Source organism: Anabrus simplex, chromosome 1 (assembly GCF_040414725.1).
Source record: "Anabrus simplex isolate iqAnaSimp1 chromosome 1, ASM4041472v1, whole genome shotgun sequence".
In the NCBI taxonomy this organism is placed as follows: domain Eukaryota; kingdom Metazoa; phylum Arthropoda; class Insecta; order Orthoptera; family Tettigoniidae; genus Anabrus; species Anabrus simplex.
In genome coordinates, this window is record NC_090265.1 from 728,789,630 (window position 1) to 728,805,271 (window position 15,642).

The 15,642-nt window shown below is 39.0% G+C and overlaps 1 protein-coding gene across 1 annotated transcript in view; it reads left to right on the forward strand.

Moving 5' to 3' along the window:
• LOC136857432 (heme A synthase COX15) overlaps positions 1-15,642 on the forward strand; it is a 138,726-nt gene that overhangs the window by 28,770 nt on the left and 94,314 nt on the right. Inside the window, exons 3-5 of the mRNA XM_067136090.2 lie at positions 6,204-6,336; positions 10,838-10,970; positions 11,436-11,622. Of these exons, the coding sequence (XP_066992191.1) occupies positions 6,204-6,336; positions 10,838-10,970; positions 11,436-11,622 (453 nt within the window). The remainder of the gene's footprint in view (positions 1-6,203; positions 6,337-10,837; positions 10,971-11,435; positions 11,623-15,642) is intronic.

Consider the following 15,642-nt stretch of genomic DNA (forward strand, 5'->3'; position numbering starts at 1 on the left):
TTCCCATAGGGAATCTGAAATATTTGTCCTGAATGAGCAAATTTATAATACCAATATAAATGGTCCGTTATTGGACATTATAAATTTTCCAGCTAGCTCATTCTTGGTTGCCAGCGCTTTGCCCTCGTGTGCTAGGGTGGGCTCATCAGTTGGTACCTAGCACACCTACCAATACGCTGGCTAGTGCATACTGTGGAGGCCACTGCGTAGGCTAACTGGAGCCACCGGCAGTGCCAATGCACTGATGAGCCCACCCTAGCACACGAGGGTGAAACGCTGGCAACCAAGAATGAGCTAGCTGGAAAATTTATAATGTCCAATAACGGACCATTTATATTGGTATTATAAATTTGCTCATTCAGGACAAATATTTCAGATACCCTATGGGAATCAACATCTATATCATCTGATGGCCAAGCAGGCATCAATTTTTAGTGATGAGACAAAGTCTCTTAGTGCATTGGCACTGCCGGTGGCTCCAGTTAGCCTACGCAGTGGCCTCCACGGTATGCACTAGTCAGCGTATTGGTAGGTGTGCTAGGTACCAACTGATGAGCCCACCCTAGCACACGAGGGCGAAACGCTGGCAACCAAGAATGAGCTAGCTGGAAAATTTATAATGTCCAATAACGGACCATTTATATTGGTATTATAATGCTGCTATTCTAAAATTTTAAATTCTTCGGCGTTTTTCCATCGCTTATCACATTAATTTCACCTGACACGTTGTCTCCTCTCAAACTAGGTTTCTCAAGCTTTTTCGCTCCCCTCTTAGCCATCCGTGGGGTGGTGTTTCTACAATGACAGACTGTCAGCCTGAATTTTCAACACAGTGATTTCGCCTTGTTTTTAAATTGTTATCAAACTAAAAAAAATTTTAGTCTAAGAGGTCTGCAACCTCACTTTTAGCACTTATTGTTTTGTTTCCGTCTGTTTTATTTTATTTTCTTCCTAGGTTTTAGCAAATTTTTGGATTCAGTTATGTTTTATATTAACCCTTTTGTCTCAGCGAGTTATTTATTGCTCCACCTAGTGATGTAAATATTGTATATTGTTATTTTCATTTCCGTCTGTCTCTTTTGTTTTTCATTTCTTCCATCATTATGTTTTTAGCACATTTTTAGCTTATGTAGATTACCCCCTTATTTCACTGAAGATGACTCAAATGAGTCGATACATGTTTGAATTTTATTGCTCCATCTAATGATAGAAGTATGTTTTGTATTGAATTAGGAGGATACATTTAATATTTTCCTTTGTAAAGAGTGGACCTCCTTCGGTTAAGCATGGAGTAGGGTGAGTATGAAAACAGGGTAGCTGTAATTGCCTTGCACAAGGCTGGAAAGTCACCAAATGAGATTTTCCAAACCCTAAAACAGGTGAGAGGTTCATCAACCAGACAATCCAGCAATTATTAGTGTAAAAGATCGCACAAGGTTTGGTCATCACCGCAGTGTGATAACAGTGACAGCCCTTATCCGACAAAATCCCATCCGGGAGCAGAAGATAATTGCACGGGCTCAGAATTTCACCACGATCGATATCCAGCATACTTTCTGAAGACCTTAGGGATAGAGCTTATCGGTGGAACGCTGAACATATCCTGACACCACGGTTGAAGCAGCTGAGGAAACAGAAATCGAGGCAGCTCTTTCAGCAGTACGCCAACAACGGGTGTTGGAGAATTCTCTTTACTGACAAGAAAGCCTTCACCATTGAAGAGAACTTTAACTGCCAGAAGGATAGGGTACATGCAGCAAATACTCGGGAAGCTATTGAGAGAGTTTCTGCGGTCCAGAGAAGTTGCCATCCCTTCTCAGTCATGTTTTGGTGGAGAGTGAGCTATAAAGGCCTCATCAGGCTTCATCTTTGTGAAAAAGGCATTAAAAACATGCCAGAGTGTATGTGGAAACTTTTCTGGACCCTCTTGTGAAGGACTTAAGTAATATTGTGTTCAGCTATGAGACGTAGACCTGTCAGCAAGATTCTGCGCCAGCTCAAAGTGCAAGGATGACCCAACAGTGTTTGCAGATCTCCATGGCTCAGTAGCCTTCTGGTAGCCCCAATCTTAACCCCATATGGTCAGTTAAAAAAAAAAAAAAAAAAAAAAAAAAAAAAATCCTTCTCTTGAAAGTTTGAAGCATTCCTTGGTGGCATCATTGGCAGATTTCCCTATCGATACCATGTGTTCTGTGATGGATGACTGGCCAAAGAGGCTCTAAATCTGTGTGCGTGCTAACAGTGGACCTTCTGAAGACATTGGTGCAAACTGTGAGTAATGTGGTAGTCGATGACATAGGCTATTCAGAGGAAATTGAAAAATCTCAAAGCATATTTTGACTTATTCACAAAATAGGTTGAGAGAGTATTTATGGCAAGACACTTACTGCATTCAGCACAAGTATTGCTATGTTCTGTATAAGTATGTAACCTGGGCATATTTGTTGTCAGATACAGATTATATGAAGATAACACAACCTATACTCTATCATGTAGTTTCTCTGGTGTAGTAAAATGTGTCCTTTAATGTTATTTTCATTACAAAGCCTGTACCTAAACTTTGGAAATATTATAATCTATCAGTTTAATGTCCGTATTGATACTGGTATTCACAATTACAAAGAATGTGTACCGTCCATCTAATCAATACTTTATTATGTCTTATTACAATGCAGTACTGGTTTCAACCTTCACAGAGGTCATCTTCAGCTGGTCATGAGGTCTAAAGTTAACATATCATTTAAAAACATTACTAAATCTAATGAAGGAGGTCACATGATATGAGTGCTAATATTAAAATATACAATGATATTGTGTGTCCTCTGGTTTAAAAACCAAGCGTCAATATTTGATGACATTCATATTATGTTACTTAAAATTCTAGTGTACTATTCGTGAGTAACAAATAATTTGTTAAAATACAATTTTTACACTTAAAATGTTTATAGCATTCTTGAAGTACACTTTGGAATTTAATTCATGCCGGTAAATCGTTGCATACGTTCATGGATATGTTTGTACCAGCATTCTAGAATATTCCAAGATATGGATAAAAACTAGTAACACATAGTATGTTAAAATACGATGTTCTATAACATAAAATGTTCACAGTATTCTTGCAGTACACTTTGTAGTTATATTAATGTTGGTAAAGCATGTGTATGTTCACAGATATGTTTGTACCAAGCATTCTAGAATGTTCAGTGATGTGAATTGTTTATCTTGTGCGTTCATACAGTTGAGAATATTGGATGATTTGCATCGAAATATTGTGGTGTGTCATTAGTTTCCTTGGTACCAGTCTCGTTATAAGGTATTGAATAGGTGCAGATGCTCCCTTCTTGTAGTTGTGTTGTTGGACACGCTAGTAGTATAGTACTGTTGACTGGTCGATGTGCACGACAGTGTTCCCTAACTGTACCAATTGGGAATGTACCAATTGCTGTTATGGTACTTTGTACATAACATTACAAGAAGAAGCTGTATTTCTTTCTACCTGCAGAACGGTTGAGGCTAGCTGTTGTAACAAAAACACCTAACTCGCAAACCCTCGCCTCAAGGCGGCATTCCTAGCCAGTCATTCACATTCAGCCATCCTTCTCACTCTTCTGTCTTTGTCAATATGCTTATTGCTACCTTTCCGGCAGAGCCGATCACGTGAACTAGGAGTGTTTCCCTGTCCAGGCAATCAAGTGATCATTGCATTAGGTATCGTCCATCTGTTGTATTGTCGAGAAGTACCAGTATTCTGTCTTCATATTTCATTGTTATTTCTCAGTTAAGTTTTCTTGTGTAGGTTGATCTCTAAGTTATGGAGAAACATGGGAGTTATATGGCTGGGTTTAAACTCAAAGTGATAAAATATGCTGAAGAACATAGTACAGAGCTGCTGGTTGAGAATTCAGTGTGACTGAGTTTAATGTTTGCTGTTGGTATAAACAGAAACCACTAACCAAACATTAAGGCATTCAGAGGGCTGAAAACTGGTAAGTTTCCTGAGCTGGAAGACGAGTTGCTTCATTACGTTGCAGAGTTGCAAAATGATGGCTTTAGTATCTTGCACGAGATGCTACATTTCAAAGCGCACAAACTAGCGATTAAAAAAGGAATCTGCTGTTCGGATCTGAAAGTGAGCTGGGGATGGATTCATGTCACGAAAGGGATTGTATCTGTGAAGTCAAACATCTCTCTGCCGGAGAATGCCAAGCAATTTCAGCAACAAAATCATCGCCATGTGATAGCAATGCAGAAGAAAAACAATTACCTCTTAACTCAAATTGCCAGTGCAGGTCAAACCCTGATGATCGACATGCTATGCAACACCATCATCACTAGAAGGGAGAATCTAGTGTGCTTGTATGTACAACTGGGTGTGAAAAACAGCTTTGCACTGTCATGCTAGCAATAACTGCAGATGGAAGAAAATTGTCCCTGTACGTTATTTTCAAAAGAAAACAGTGCCTAAAGGGAAGTTTTCAAAAGGCATTCATGTATGCATTCAAGAGAAAGGATGGATGGATACAGCTCTTGTCCAGGACTGGGTTCGTACAGTATGGGGCACTGCTTTGACGCTCAGCAGTGCTGGTGTGGGACAGTTTCCATGGACACTTGGTGGAAGACACAAAGAAACGTCTTCAGGAAATGAAAACTGATCTTCTTGTAATTCCTGGTGGACTCTCACATTGTCCACAGTCCTTAGATGTTTCTGTCAACAAGCCCTTCAAGGACAACATATGTAAATTGTATGCCAAATAGATAGCAGGAGGGGTGCATGAGCTTACCCCAGCAGGCAAAATAAAGAGGCTGTCAGTTGAACTTGTATGTGATGGGTTATGGTGTTGACAGACGTTATTGTGAAGAGTTTCTTGAAGACGGGCATCGCAAATGCGTTGGACGGAAGTCAGGATGATACAGTATGGGATGGTGATCAGAATGATGCTTGTGAGAATAGGTCGGAGACTGAAGGCAGTGATAATGAATAGGGTAAGGAATTTCCTTTCCACTGCAATAATATATTTGTTCAACTCAAATTTTAATTAGGACATTACTTTGCATATCTGTTAAAGTCAACATCTCATCAAGATTATGAATGTTTTAAAGTGTCAAAGTGTATCTACACTTTGCAGTGATACGAAGAATATCAAAAGACTTCTTCTCTACTACAACAACAACGTTAATGCATATGTGCCCAATTCCATACCTCATCAAGATTGTGAATTTCAACTGGTATCTACTTTTTTTTAATACTGCAAAGAATACTAAAAGACCTTCATCTTCTTCTCATATATTCCCACAGCTAAGTGAACAAAAGTGTTTTAAGGAAATTCTAAAAAACATTTGTTTCATAGTGTCAAACTTCTATGTTTTAAGACCATCTTTAAAACAACTATGTTTCAAATACGTTGTTCTACATGCGATATGGCTGAAGATGACCTTTAAATAGGTCGAAACTAGTCCCATTAAATGTTTATTTAATAAACACTATTTAATTTGTATTGAAAAGGTGGATTTAATAATAATAATGTTATTTGATTTACGTCCCACTAACTACTTCTTAAGGTCTTCGGAGACGCCGAGGTGCCGGAATTTAGTCCCACAGGAGTTCTTTTACGTGCCAGTAAATCTACCGACACGGGGCTGTCGTATTTGAGCACCTTCAAATACCACCGGACTGAGCCAGGATCGAACCTGCCAAGTTGGGGTTAGAAGGCCAGCGCCTTAACCGCCTGAGCCACTCAGCCCGGCAAAGGTGGATTTAACTCGCTTATTTTAATTTGGTTTAATCAAAGTTCAATACGGATCCATAAAATGAAATTCATTTCTCTAGGGGAAAAAAGTACAAGTTATATGCAAACAAATACGGTACTTTAGTTTGACTATTTTGTCTTCACCTAACCTATTTGGTTCCATCTTTACTGCTAGTCATAGATGATACATTGCATTCTTTTGCTCCTCTGCACAGCATTCTTGATTCATATAGGTAAAGAAAACTGCTATCAAATGCCATGTATAAACAGAACTTGTTACTTTATAGTACATTAGACAAGGAGCTAGCTATAACCAAGCCCATAGAAATTACAGACAGGGATTGTGAATTAACTTTTATGTTGGAGCCCGTAGAAAATATGGGCACACTCATAAAGAGTAATTTGTTTTCTTAGTGCTTATATCTTACTAGAAGTTTGTTAATGAATGTTTCACAGGTAGGAGGCCCTGTACGAGGCAGTGGTTCAGTCACCATAAATCAGGTTGTGGAAACAGGAGCTCGGGCACACAGGGTTGTTGGATATTGGTTGCTGGGATGCAGTGGAATGGTGTTTGGTGCTGTTGTTCTTGGTAAGCTGACTGTCATCTTTGCTTTCTTTAGGCACTTAAAATGACAGCTGTTTTATTAATTTCTGCACATTTTTTTAAACATAGGGTGGTCAGATTCTTTACCTCTTCAGCCCCCAATAGAAGACATTTCAAATGATTCACTTACATAACATACAGTTACAATAATTACCGCACCTCAGTTGTATGTTTCAGAACCGTGGGTTTGTTTCAGGAACTTCTGGTTTTTCATACTAGTCATAAAATTGTTCTTGTAACCTATGGCTTTATTGAGAAATAACTTCAGTACAAAATTGATATCTCTCGACAACAGTAACACACAAATACCGTAACATTAATAAAGTACAGATGTATTAGAGGACAGAGTCTTGTTTCATCTTGTTTCTGGCTGTCTGGTAAATTGCCTTGTTTTTGTTGGGTTGGGTTGGGTGGGGTTGTGTTGTGTTGTGTTGAGTCCTGTGCACTGAAGTAGATGTTTCGAGTCCATCACTGATCCAGTAATTTTGCAAATGGTACACTTTTCAGTCGGGTATACAGTATTTTGATTCTATCTAGATGTGCAGCTAAGCAGTCATGTCCTGTTTGCAATCTGAAGATCGCCACTGCTTCTTTCCTCAGTTTGCTTTTATTTTTGTCCCATACCTCTTTTTTTTTTTTTTCATTTCTTCACTGTAGTAAGTTGGGTAGTTTCTTTCTTCCATTTTTCAAGGCTTTTATTTGTGATTATCTCAGTTTCTAAATTAAGCTGACTTTTGTCCTCAGACCATTACATATTCGTGAGATTGAAAATACGCTCAATGGATGCAGGTGTCCCAGAAACACACAGCACAGACTCTTTAACATTTTGGGAAAACTGTATTGCCAACATTAATGTGATATCTATGTTGTTAGATTGTTGCTATCCAGCATTGAGAAACAGAATTGGCAATCAGCATCTGGCAGCAAAGAAACTAGCAGCAAATCTGTTAGTTAGACGTTCCTGTGTGCTACCAACTTTGATAATGAAATTTAAGATTATCGAAGGCTATGATCGAGTATCTCTGATTAATAACAAACTTTCGAGTTACACAGGATGAAGTCTCATTATCTGATGATGAAATTTTTCTAGCTAAAAGGACCATTCTTAAATACCAGAACAGTTAGACATCCCAAAAAACATTCTTCGGACAATGAAACAGATTGCAAAAATTGGGACGTCTCATTAGAACCAAACTGGAATAGCTTGCTAGCAACGACATGATCTCTCTTCTTTTTGTCCATTACCCCCATATGGGTTGAAGGGGTACAATACATAGCACAGTTTCTCCTGCCTGTCCTAAGAGGTGACTGAAACTTGGGAGCATCAGGTTGGTGATCACAGGGCTTCCACTTCCTTTCTCAACTCTTGTTGCTTCAGACCCTGACAGTGTGAGGTATGTGAGGCCTAGGGAGTCTTTTATTTTCATGCCTTATTGACCTTCACTCTTGACTGCAGAAGAGCTCTAGTGGAAAGAGGTCTTAAAATCTGCTGGAATGAGACTGAATACATGTGCCTGGGAGGAGCTGGGAATGGATCTGTTCAGATGGATGGAAACCAGCTCCAGGCAAGGAACAGTTTCAAGTACTGAGGATCCATTGTCTGCTGATGGTAATCTAGTAGAAACTACCCATCGAATTCAGGTTGCCTGGTATAACTGGAAAAGGTCGGCTGGCGTTATCTGTGACAGGAGACTAAATATCCGAATAAAAGGGAAAGCCTATAAAAGTGGGATGAAACCTACAGTGCTTTGTGGTGCAGAAACTTGGCCAATAGTGCAGTCACAATGTAGGCGGCTGGAAGCATCGGAAATGAAGATGCTGAGATGGATGTGTGGGGTTACGAGGAAAGACCACACCATGAATACATTTATACGAGGCAGCATTAAAGTGATTTAAATATCTACAAAGGTTCAAGAAAGACGATTGCTCTGGTATGGCCACATTAAGTGCGGGAACGAAAACTCTTGGGGATAGAGAATGCTTGACATGGAGGTGGAAGGTAGGAAGGAGAGAGGTAGACCCAGAAGATAGTGGATGGATTGTGTGTGGGAAGATTTTTTTTTTTTACGTTGCACCGACACAGATAGGTCTTACAGCGACGATGGGACAGGAAAGGCCTAGGAATGGGAAGGAAGCAGCCTTAGTTAAGGTACAGCCCAAGCATTTGCCTGGTGTGAAAATGGGAAACCACGGAAAACCATCTTTATGGCTGCCGACAGTGGGGTTCGAATCCACTATCTCCCGAATACGAGCTCACAGCTGCACGCTCCTAACTGCATGGCCAACTCGCCCGGTTGTGTGCGAAGATCTCAGGGAAAAGCAGTTAACAGAAAATGCCATTTAGGATCGAGGGAAATGGAAATGACTTGTAGGAAACATCAATCTCCCATGAACAGGAAAAGAACAAGACCTTCACTCTTCAAGGAGTTGGACCTTTTCCTTTTCCCCTTCTTATTATTGTTAATAGAGGGATCTCAATAAAGTAGAACAGTTTTAAGTGCCTTGGTTCTTTGGTCAGCGCAGTGTGTGACACTATTCCAGATGCCTGTGTACGAGTAAATGCGGCCTGGATGAAGTGACGGCAAACTACTGGTGTTCTCTGCAATCGTCGGATGCCAATCCACCTGAAGTCCAAGGTTTACAGGCCTGTTGTTCGCCCAGTCGCTCTGGTTCACTCTGAATGCTGGCCAGCAAAAGTCAAGCACAAACAAGGACTTCATTACATGTTATAAACTTTGTATTGGTCTGTGGTGGAATTTTAGTATGTAAAAAACTGAAATAATAAGTTTAAAAATTCTCTCTTTCCACCACTTTAATAATCTTTGATTATTTGTACATTAAAAGAACATTAATCTGTTTAAAAATGGTACATGTTTCATTTTCACTTGGACTGACCCGGCTAGATAATGTCACAAACATAGAAATCTGGAAAATCATGAGAGTTGCTCCGGTTGTAGAAAAGATGCGTGAGACCTGACTTTGATGCTGTGACCACGTAGTGCGTAGCGAAGTGCCTTTTTTCTTTGGCCAGCGCAGAGTGTGACACTATTCCAGATGCCCATGCACTTCGCATCAAGCCATATGAAAATAGGCCCAAGACTTGCTGGCTTGATCGCCTTCAAGAAGACATGCGTTATAATCATCTTATTCCAAACGATGTGCTTAACAGAACCAATTGGCTTGCAAAACAGCGAACCCTGTTCCATTGCGAGACAGACGCTAAGAAGACTATGATTATTGTTAATAGACGATGGTTGCCCAGTTGTATTTCCTCTTAATTTACTTTACCAACTACGTCACCAGAGATGCTTGCACACTGACATCATAAGACTGGTCCTTGAGTTCGCCCTTGGTGTAGGGACCCCAGAATCTGATGTGCTCACTCTGTGGACCTGGATTCCCACATAGAGGTTACCGGCTGGGGTGTCCTTTCCATTTTGTACCTTTTGCATATTCATAAGGTAATGGAGCCTTGGATTGCGAGAATAACTTGTTCTCCCAACATGCTCATAATCCAGAGCACTCGTATATCACAGAGAATCTTTCCATAAGAAATAACAGAAACACAAATGATTCGTTCCTCAACCCAAAAATATGTACTGAATTGATGACCCTCACGAGAAGCAGCAACTTCCCTACATCTTGTAGAACACATGGCCATTGCTTTGATATTCTCATGGCTTCTTTTGCTGCTTCCAGACCCTGTAATTCTTCATTCGTTTTTGATATTGTTCAAATTTTTTTTTAAATTTGTTTTACGTCACACTGACACAGATAGGTCTTATGGTGATGATGGGATAGGAAGGGGCTAAGAGTGGGAAGGAAGTTGCCTTAATTAAGGTACAGCCCCAGCATTTGCCTGGTGTGAAAATGGGAAACCACGCAAAACCATCTTCAGGACTGCCAACAGTGGGATTCGAACCCACTATCTCCCGCATGCAAGCTCACAGCTGCGCACCCGTAACCACACGGCCAACTCGATCGGTTGCAAATAGTTGATATAGACTTTGTGTAAAATCTTGCAATATGAGGCACGCACACTTTTTCCATGCTAGATGCTTTTCTTCTTAACTTTCATCGTAGTCATCTCCTTCTTACTGCCTTCCTTTTCACTATTTATGAATATTGCCATAGAACAAGACACTCCAACCAAACTTGACCACGGGAGAAAATTACCCACAGTCGCACTGTGTGAGGGAATCGGCAGAGTAAGTTGCGCTTACGTGGCGCTCAGCAGGCATATCATGATGACTAGGAGTGAAAAACTTTGCTTGCACACCAACTTATAATTCATTTGAAATTTTTATTCATTTTGCAAAACACTTATAGACCAAATTGTTTGCACCCCAGGTTTTAGTGTAATTACCTTTTTCATGTTAAAACTAAGTAATATGAATCTGAAACATACCCTGTCACTCCAGGGGGAAATGGCCCTCATTTCTAGGTTAAGAAGTTCCTAATTGAAAAACTTGTTTTTATTTTTCAGGTGGTGTTACTCGACTGACGGAGTCTGGACTCTCTATGGTCACGTGGAGGTTACTAGGTGAGAAATTGCCTACCACAGCTGGTGAATGGCAGGCAGAGTTTGAACGCTACCAGCAGTATCCAGAGTTTAAGATGTAGGTGGAACTTTGTTAGTTTAGTTGCATACAAACAAATTTATTATAGACTGTTATGCCTTTCAGCATTCAGTGTGCAGGCCTCCACAATCCTCTATTTGTAACTGACTCTGTGGGCTCATTTAGTCCATACCTCTTATCCTTACTGTAAATCCATAGAAACCAAGTTTTGTTTGAACCCCGCTGTCGGCAGCCCTGAAGACTGTTTTCTGTGGTTTCCCATTTTCACACTAAGCAGACGCTCAGGCTGTACCTTCATTAAGGCCATGGCCACTTCCTTCTCACTCCTAGCCCTTTCCTATCCCATCGTCGCCAAAGACCTATCTGTGTTGGTGCAACATAAAGCAAATGATAAATTAAAAAATTAAAAATCACTTGGATTCATTGACCTCTAACCCAATACTTCCAAGCAGTTTGTGTGGCCATTGTAGCCTTCTTGACAAATTGTGATTTTTATGTTGGTAGCAAGAATCGAGATATCACACTAGAGGAGTTCAAATGGATCTGGTGGATGGAGTATGCCCATCGAATGTGGGGACGAACCATTGGAGCAGTCTTCTATATCCCTGCCACTTTCTTTTGGTTGCGAGGTTGGTTAAAGCCTGCCATGAAGAAACGTGTGCTTGCCTTTGGGACTCTTATTGCCCTACAGGTGAGATCCTTCGCTCTATAACACTCTTTATCTGTTGTAATGTAAACCAGCAAGAACTACAGCACTTCTATCAATCAATTTACATCAATTACAGATTCTTGCAGTTTTTATGTTTGCATTATTTGATCTTTAATGAGCTGGACTTGAGTGTGGACGAGAATTTGCTATACTACTTATTCATCTATCATGGGTTTGAGTGCCGGGAATGCCCGAGGACATGTTCGGCTCGCCTGATTCAGGTGTTGATTGATAAATTTCATTTTGTTCCCTATTGATAGTCACCAAATGTCATAAAAGAAAGAAATGTTCCACCTGATCAATACTTATTTATTATAACACATGTAATAGGACCGGTTTCGACCTCATACAAAGTCATCTTCCGCTGATTGTATTAGAATCTTATATTATTTGCATCTTTGTATTATGCCTCACTATTTAAGAACGTTATAACAGATTCTGAATTTGACAACATTATGATGGTTATGCTTATGCTTTGCTATGAATTTCTAATTTTACAGCTTAGCTAAGAATTATATAAACAAATTAAAATGCTCTTAATACATAATAAAATATGACACAATATATACATATGTCCAATTATTGACAAGAATAATTGAATGAGTTTGTCTTCTATCTTAATCTTTATGCATAATGAGTATGTTGAACTAGTTTTCTGATAGTTACAATAGGCGTTTGCCTTATCAGTTAAAAGGAGTTCCATTAACATATAAATGCTTAGTCATGTGTGAGATAAGCTTAATTGTCACTTATAAGGTGGTTAATATTGCATTCGTATTAACGGTAATTACGTTAGCTAATCTGAAATTATGTGTTGATTGTCCATTAAAATAATAAATTACATAAGCACAATGAAGCGTTAACAGACATGGTTATGTTTGTTAATGTTTTAATGTGTTTATGTAATTTATTTTAATGGACAATTTTCATATCAACCAATATAATACGAACTATAAAAACAATGCAAGAACATACCTGTTGCTTTAGATTGTCAACACTGCATCCAAGCACATTTTACCATGTCTGTTAATGCTTCACTGTGCTTATGTAATTTATTATTTTAATGGACAATCAACACATAATTTCACATTAGCTAACGTAATTACCGTTAATACGAATGCAATATTAACCACCTTATAAGTGACAATTAAGCTTCTCTCACACATGACTAAGCATTTATATGTTAATGGAACTCCTTTTAACTGATAAGGCAAACGCCTATTGTAACTATCACAAAACTAGTTCAACATACTTATTGTGCATACAGATTAAGATAGAAGACAAACTCATTCAATTATTCTTGTCAACAATTGGACATATGTATATATTGTGTCATATTTTATTATGTATTAAGAGCATTTTAATTTGTTTATATAATTTTTAGCTAAGCTGTAAAATTAGAAATTCATAGCAAAGCATAACCACCGTAATGTTGTCAAATTCAGAATCTGTTATAAAGTTCTTAAATAGTGAGGCATAATACAAAGATGCAAATAATATAAGATTCTAATACAATTAGCTGAAGATGACTTTGTAAGAGGTTGAAACTGGTTCTATTATAGTATTATAATAAATAAGTATTGATCAGGTGGAACTTTTCTTTCTTTTATGATATTTGATTCAGGTCTTCCTATTTGACACTCTTGGGCCACGAGTCTGTGTGTGGAATGATGGTAATGCCGTGACGAATAGAATACCTAGTGTGATCACTCCGCTCTCTTAACATTGTCGTTGGTGATCCCGTCGGAGTGTGCAGCTGCAGTCACAACAAACCAGCTGCAACAACACATGTGCCAAATTGTCGACGAAGTTAATAGCGTGCTTACGCGAAGTTATGGGAAAAATTTTAACGCCTATCGAGGGAATGTGTTCGTTTGTGTGCAATCTACAACTATTCTGTTATTTTAAAATGTCATACTGTTTCGTTCCAGGTTGTAAATCGGGTTACGGAGGGAAGCCTGATATTAGGTTTTTTTTTATACCGTCAAAAGAAAATAATCTGTTTGCAAAGTGGACGAGGGTTATTCTGCGGAAAGATAAGCAAGTGACAGCCTAAAGCAGACTATGTGACCTTCATTTATTGGCAGACTAGCTGATGTACCCGTGCTTCGCTATGGAATTCTACATTGTATACAGAATTCTAGGTTAGGTAGTGTATACGTTGTGAGTAAGATAGTAATAAATTGCATAGCTCTTTACCATCACCCTAGAAACGCGACGGGGAAGTGAGAAAATGAGAAAACGTCTTTTATTATGCGAAGACTGGGAAGTGAACCTCTGCCATTATTCCGTTAACTGTTCAAACTGATTAATCCAATCAGCGCGTTAAAGTAAGGATCGAATAGCTGGAATACTACGACGAACGAGCGTGTTAGGTACCAGCAGTATCAGAAAATGTATGAACAAGAGGAATGGTATGCTGGAGAAGAAAGTTATCTAAATGCCCTGCTATTTCCCTCCAGTATTCAGGCAGGCTGTTGTACTCGGTACGCAGAAGTAATCCCATCTATCGGAGATGAGAGGCAATATTAGAGACAAAGAACATCACAAGTTCACAACAATCAATGGTCAACGTAATGTTATTGTTGATCAGTTTTATGAGCTTTCGATATTGTAGGCCGTCACATTTAGTTTTCTTCTGACTCTCACATAGCACTCTTATCATAGTCGGTACGATAAAACTGTATAAAACATAAAGTGATCGGAAATTGTATTCTCTATAAATTATGTAGGCTAGTACTTTTCGTTAGGACCGATAACATAGGTATTTAAGAATTAAATTTTAGTCGTCTTCCCCTAAGCTACCATTTCATCCAGGGTGAATACAATTGCTTATAGCTTAAGCTGTAGTTTCTTATTCTCCGACTCTATATACCGATTTTCATTAAATTCTGTTCACCCATTTTCTCATGGCTTGATATGGACGTAGCAACAAAAATACAAATTCATGAATATCTCTGTTATCATAGCCATCGTGATAAAAATGTATAAGACATAAATGATTGGAAATATAATTCTATATAACTTTAGTAATGCAGTATTTATCGATAGGACCACTATTAACAGAACTATTTAAGAATTAAATTTTAGACCTTCCCCTAAACTACCATTTTGCTCAGCGTGAATAAAATGTTTTTTTTTTTTTTTTTTTTTTTTGCTTGGGGCTTTACGTCGCACCGGCACAGATAGGTCTTATGGCGACGATGGGATAGGAAAGGCCAAGGAGTTGGAAGGAAGCGGCCGTGGCCGTAATTAAGGTACAGCCCCAGCCCCAGCATTTGCCTGGTGTGAAAATGGGAAATCACGGAAAACCATTTTCAGGGCTGCCAATAGTGGGATTCGAACCTACTATCTCCCGGATGCAAGCTCACAGCCGCACGCCTCTACGTGCACGGCCAACTCGCCCGGTATAAAATGATTTATAGCCTAGATTGTAGTGGCTCATACCCCGACTTTACATACTGATTTTCATGAAATTCTTTTCAGCCGTTTTCTCGTGATGCGTGTACATACATACGGGCAGAAATTACAGAAAAGGAAAAAGTGCATTTCCTTGTTAGTGTGGAAACGACCGATACATATCTACCATTCTTTTTGAATTGTGAGCAATGTACAGACAAAACTGTTATTTTATATACAGTGGAGTCTTGATTATCCGACTTAAACGGGACCTGGAGGTACGTCGGATCACCGAAAATGTTGGATAATCTATATATATAAAATACCAGTAAGAGTTTTGTCTGTACATTGCTCAGAATTTGAAAAGAATGGTATTTCTGTATCGGTCATGTCCATAGTAACAAGGAAATTAGATTTTTACTTTTCCGTAATTTCTGTCTGTCTGTATGTATGTACACGCATCACGAGAAAACGCCTGAAGAGAATTTAATGAAAATTGGTATGTGAAGTCGGGGGATGAGCCACTACAATCTAGGCTATAAATCATTTTACTCGCGCTGAGTAAAATGGTAGTTTAGGGGAAGGCCTAAAATTTAATTCTCA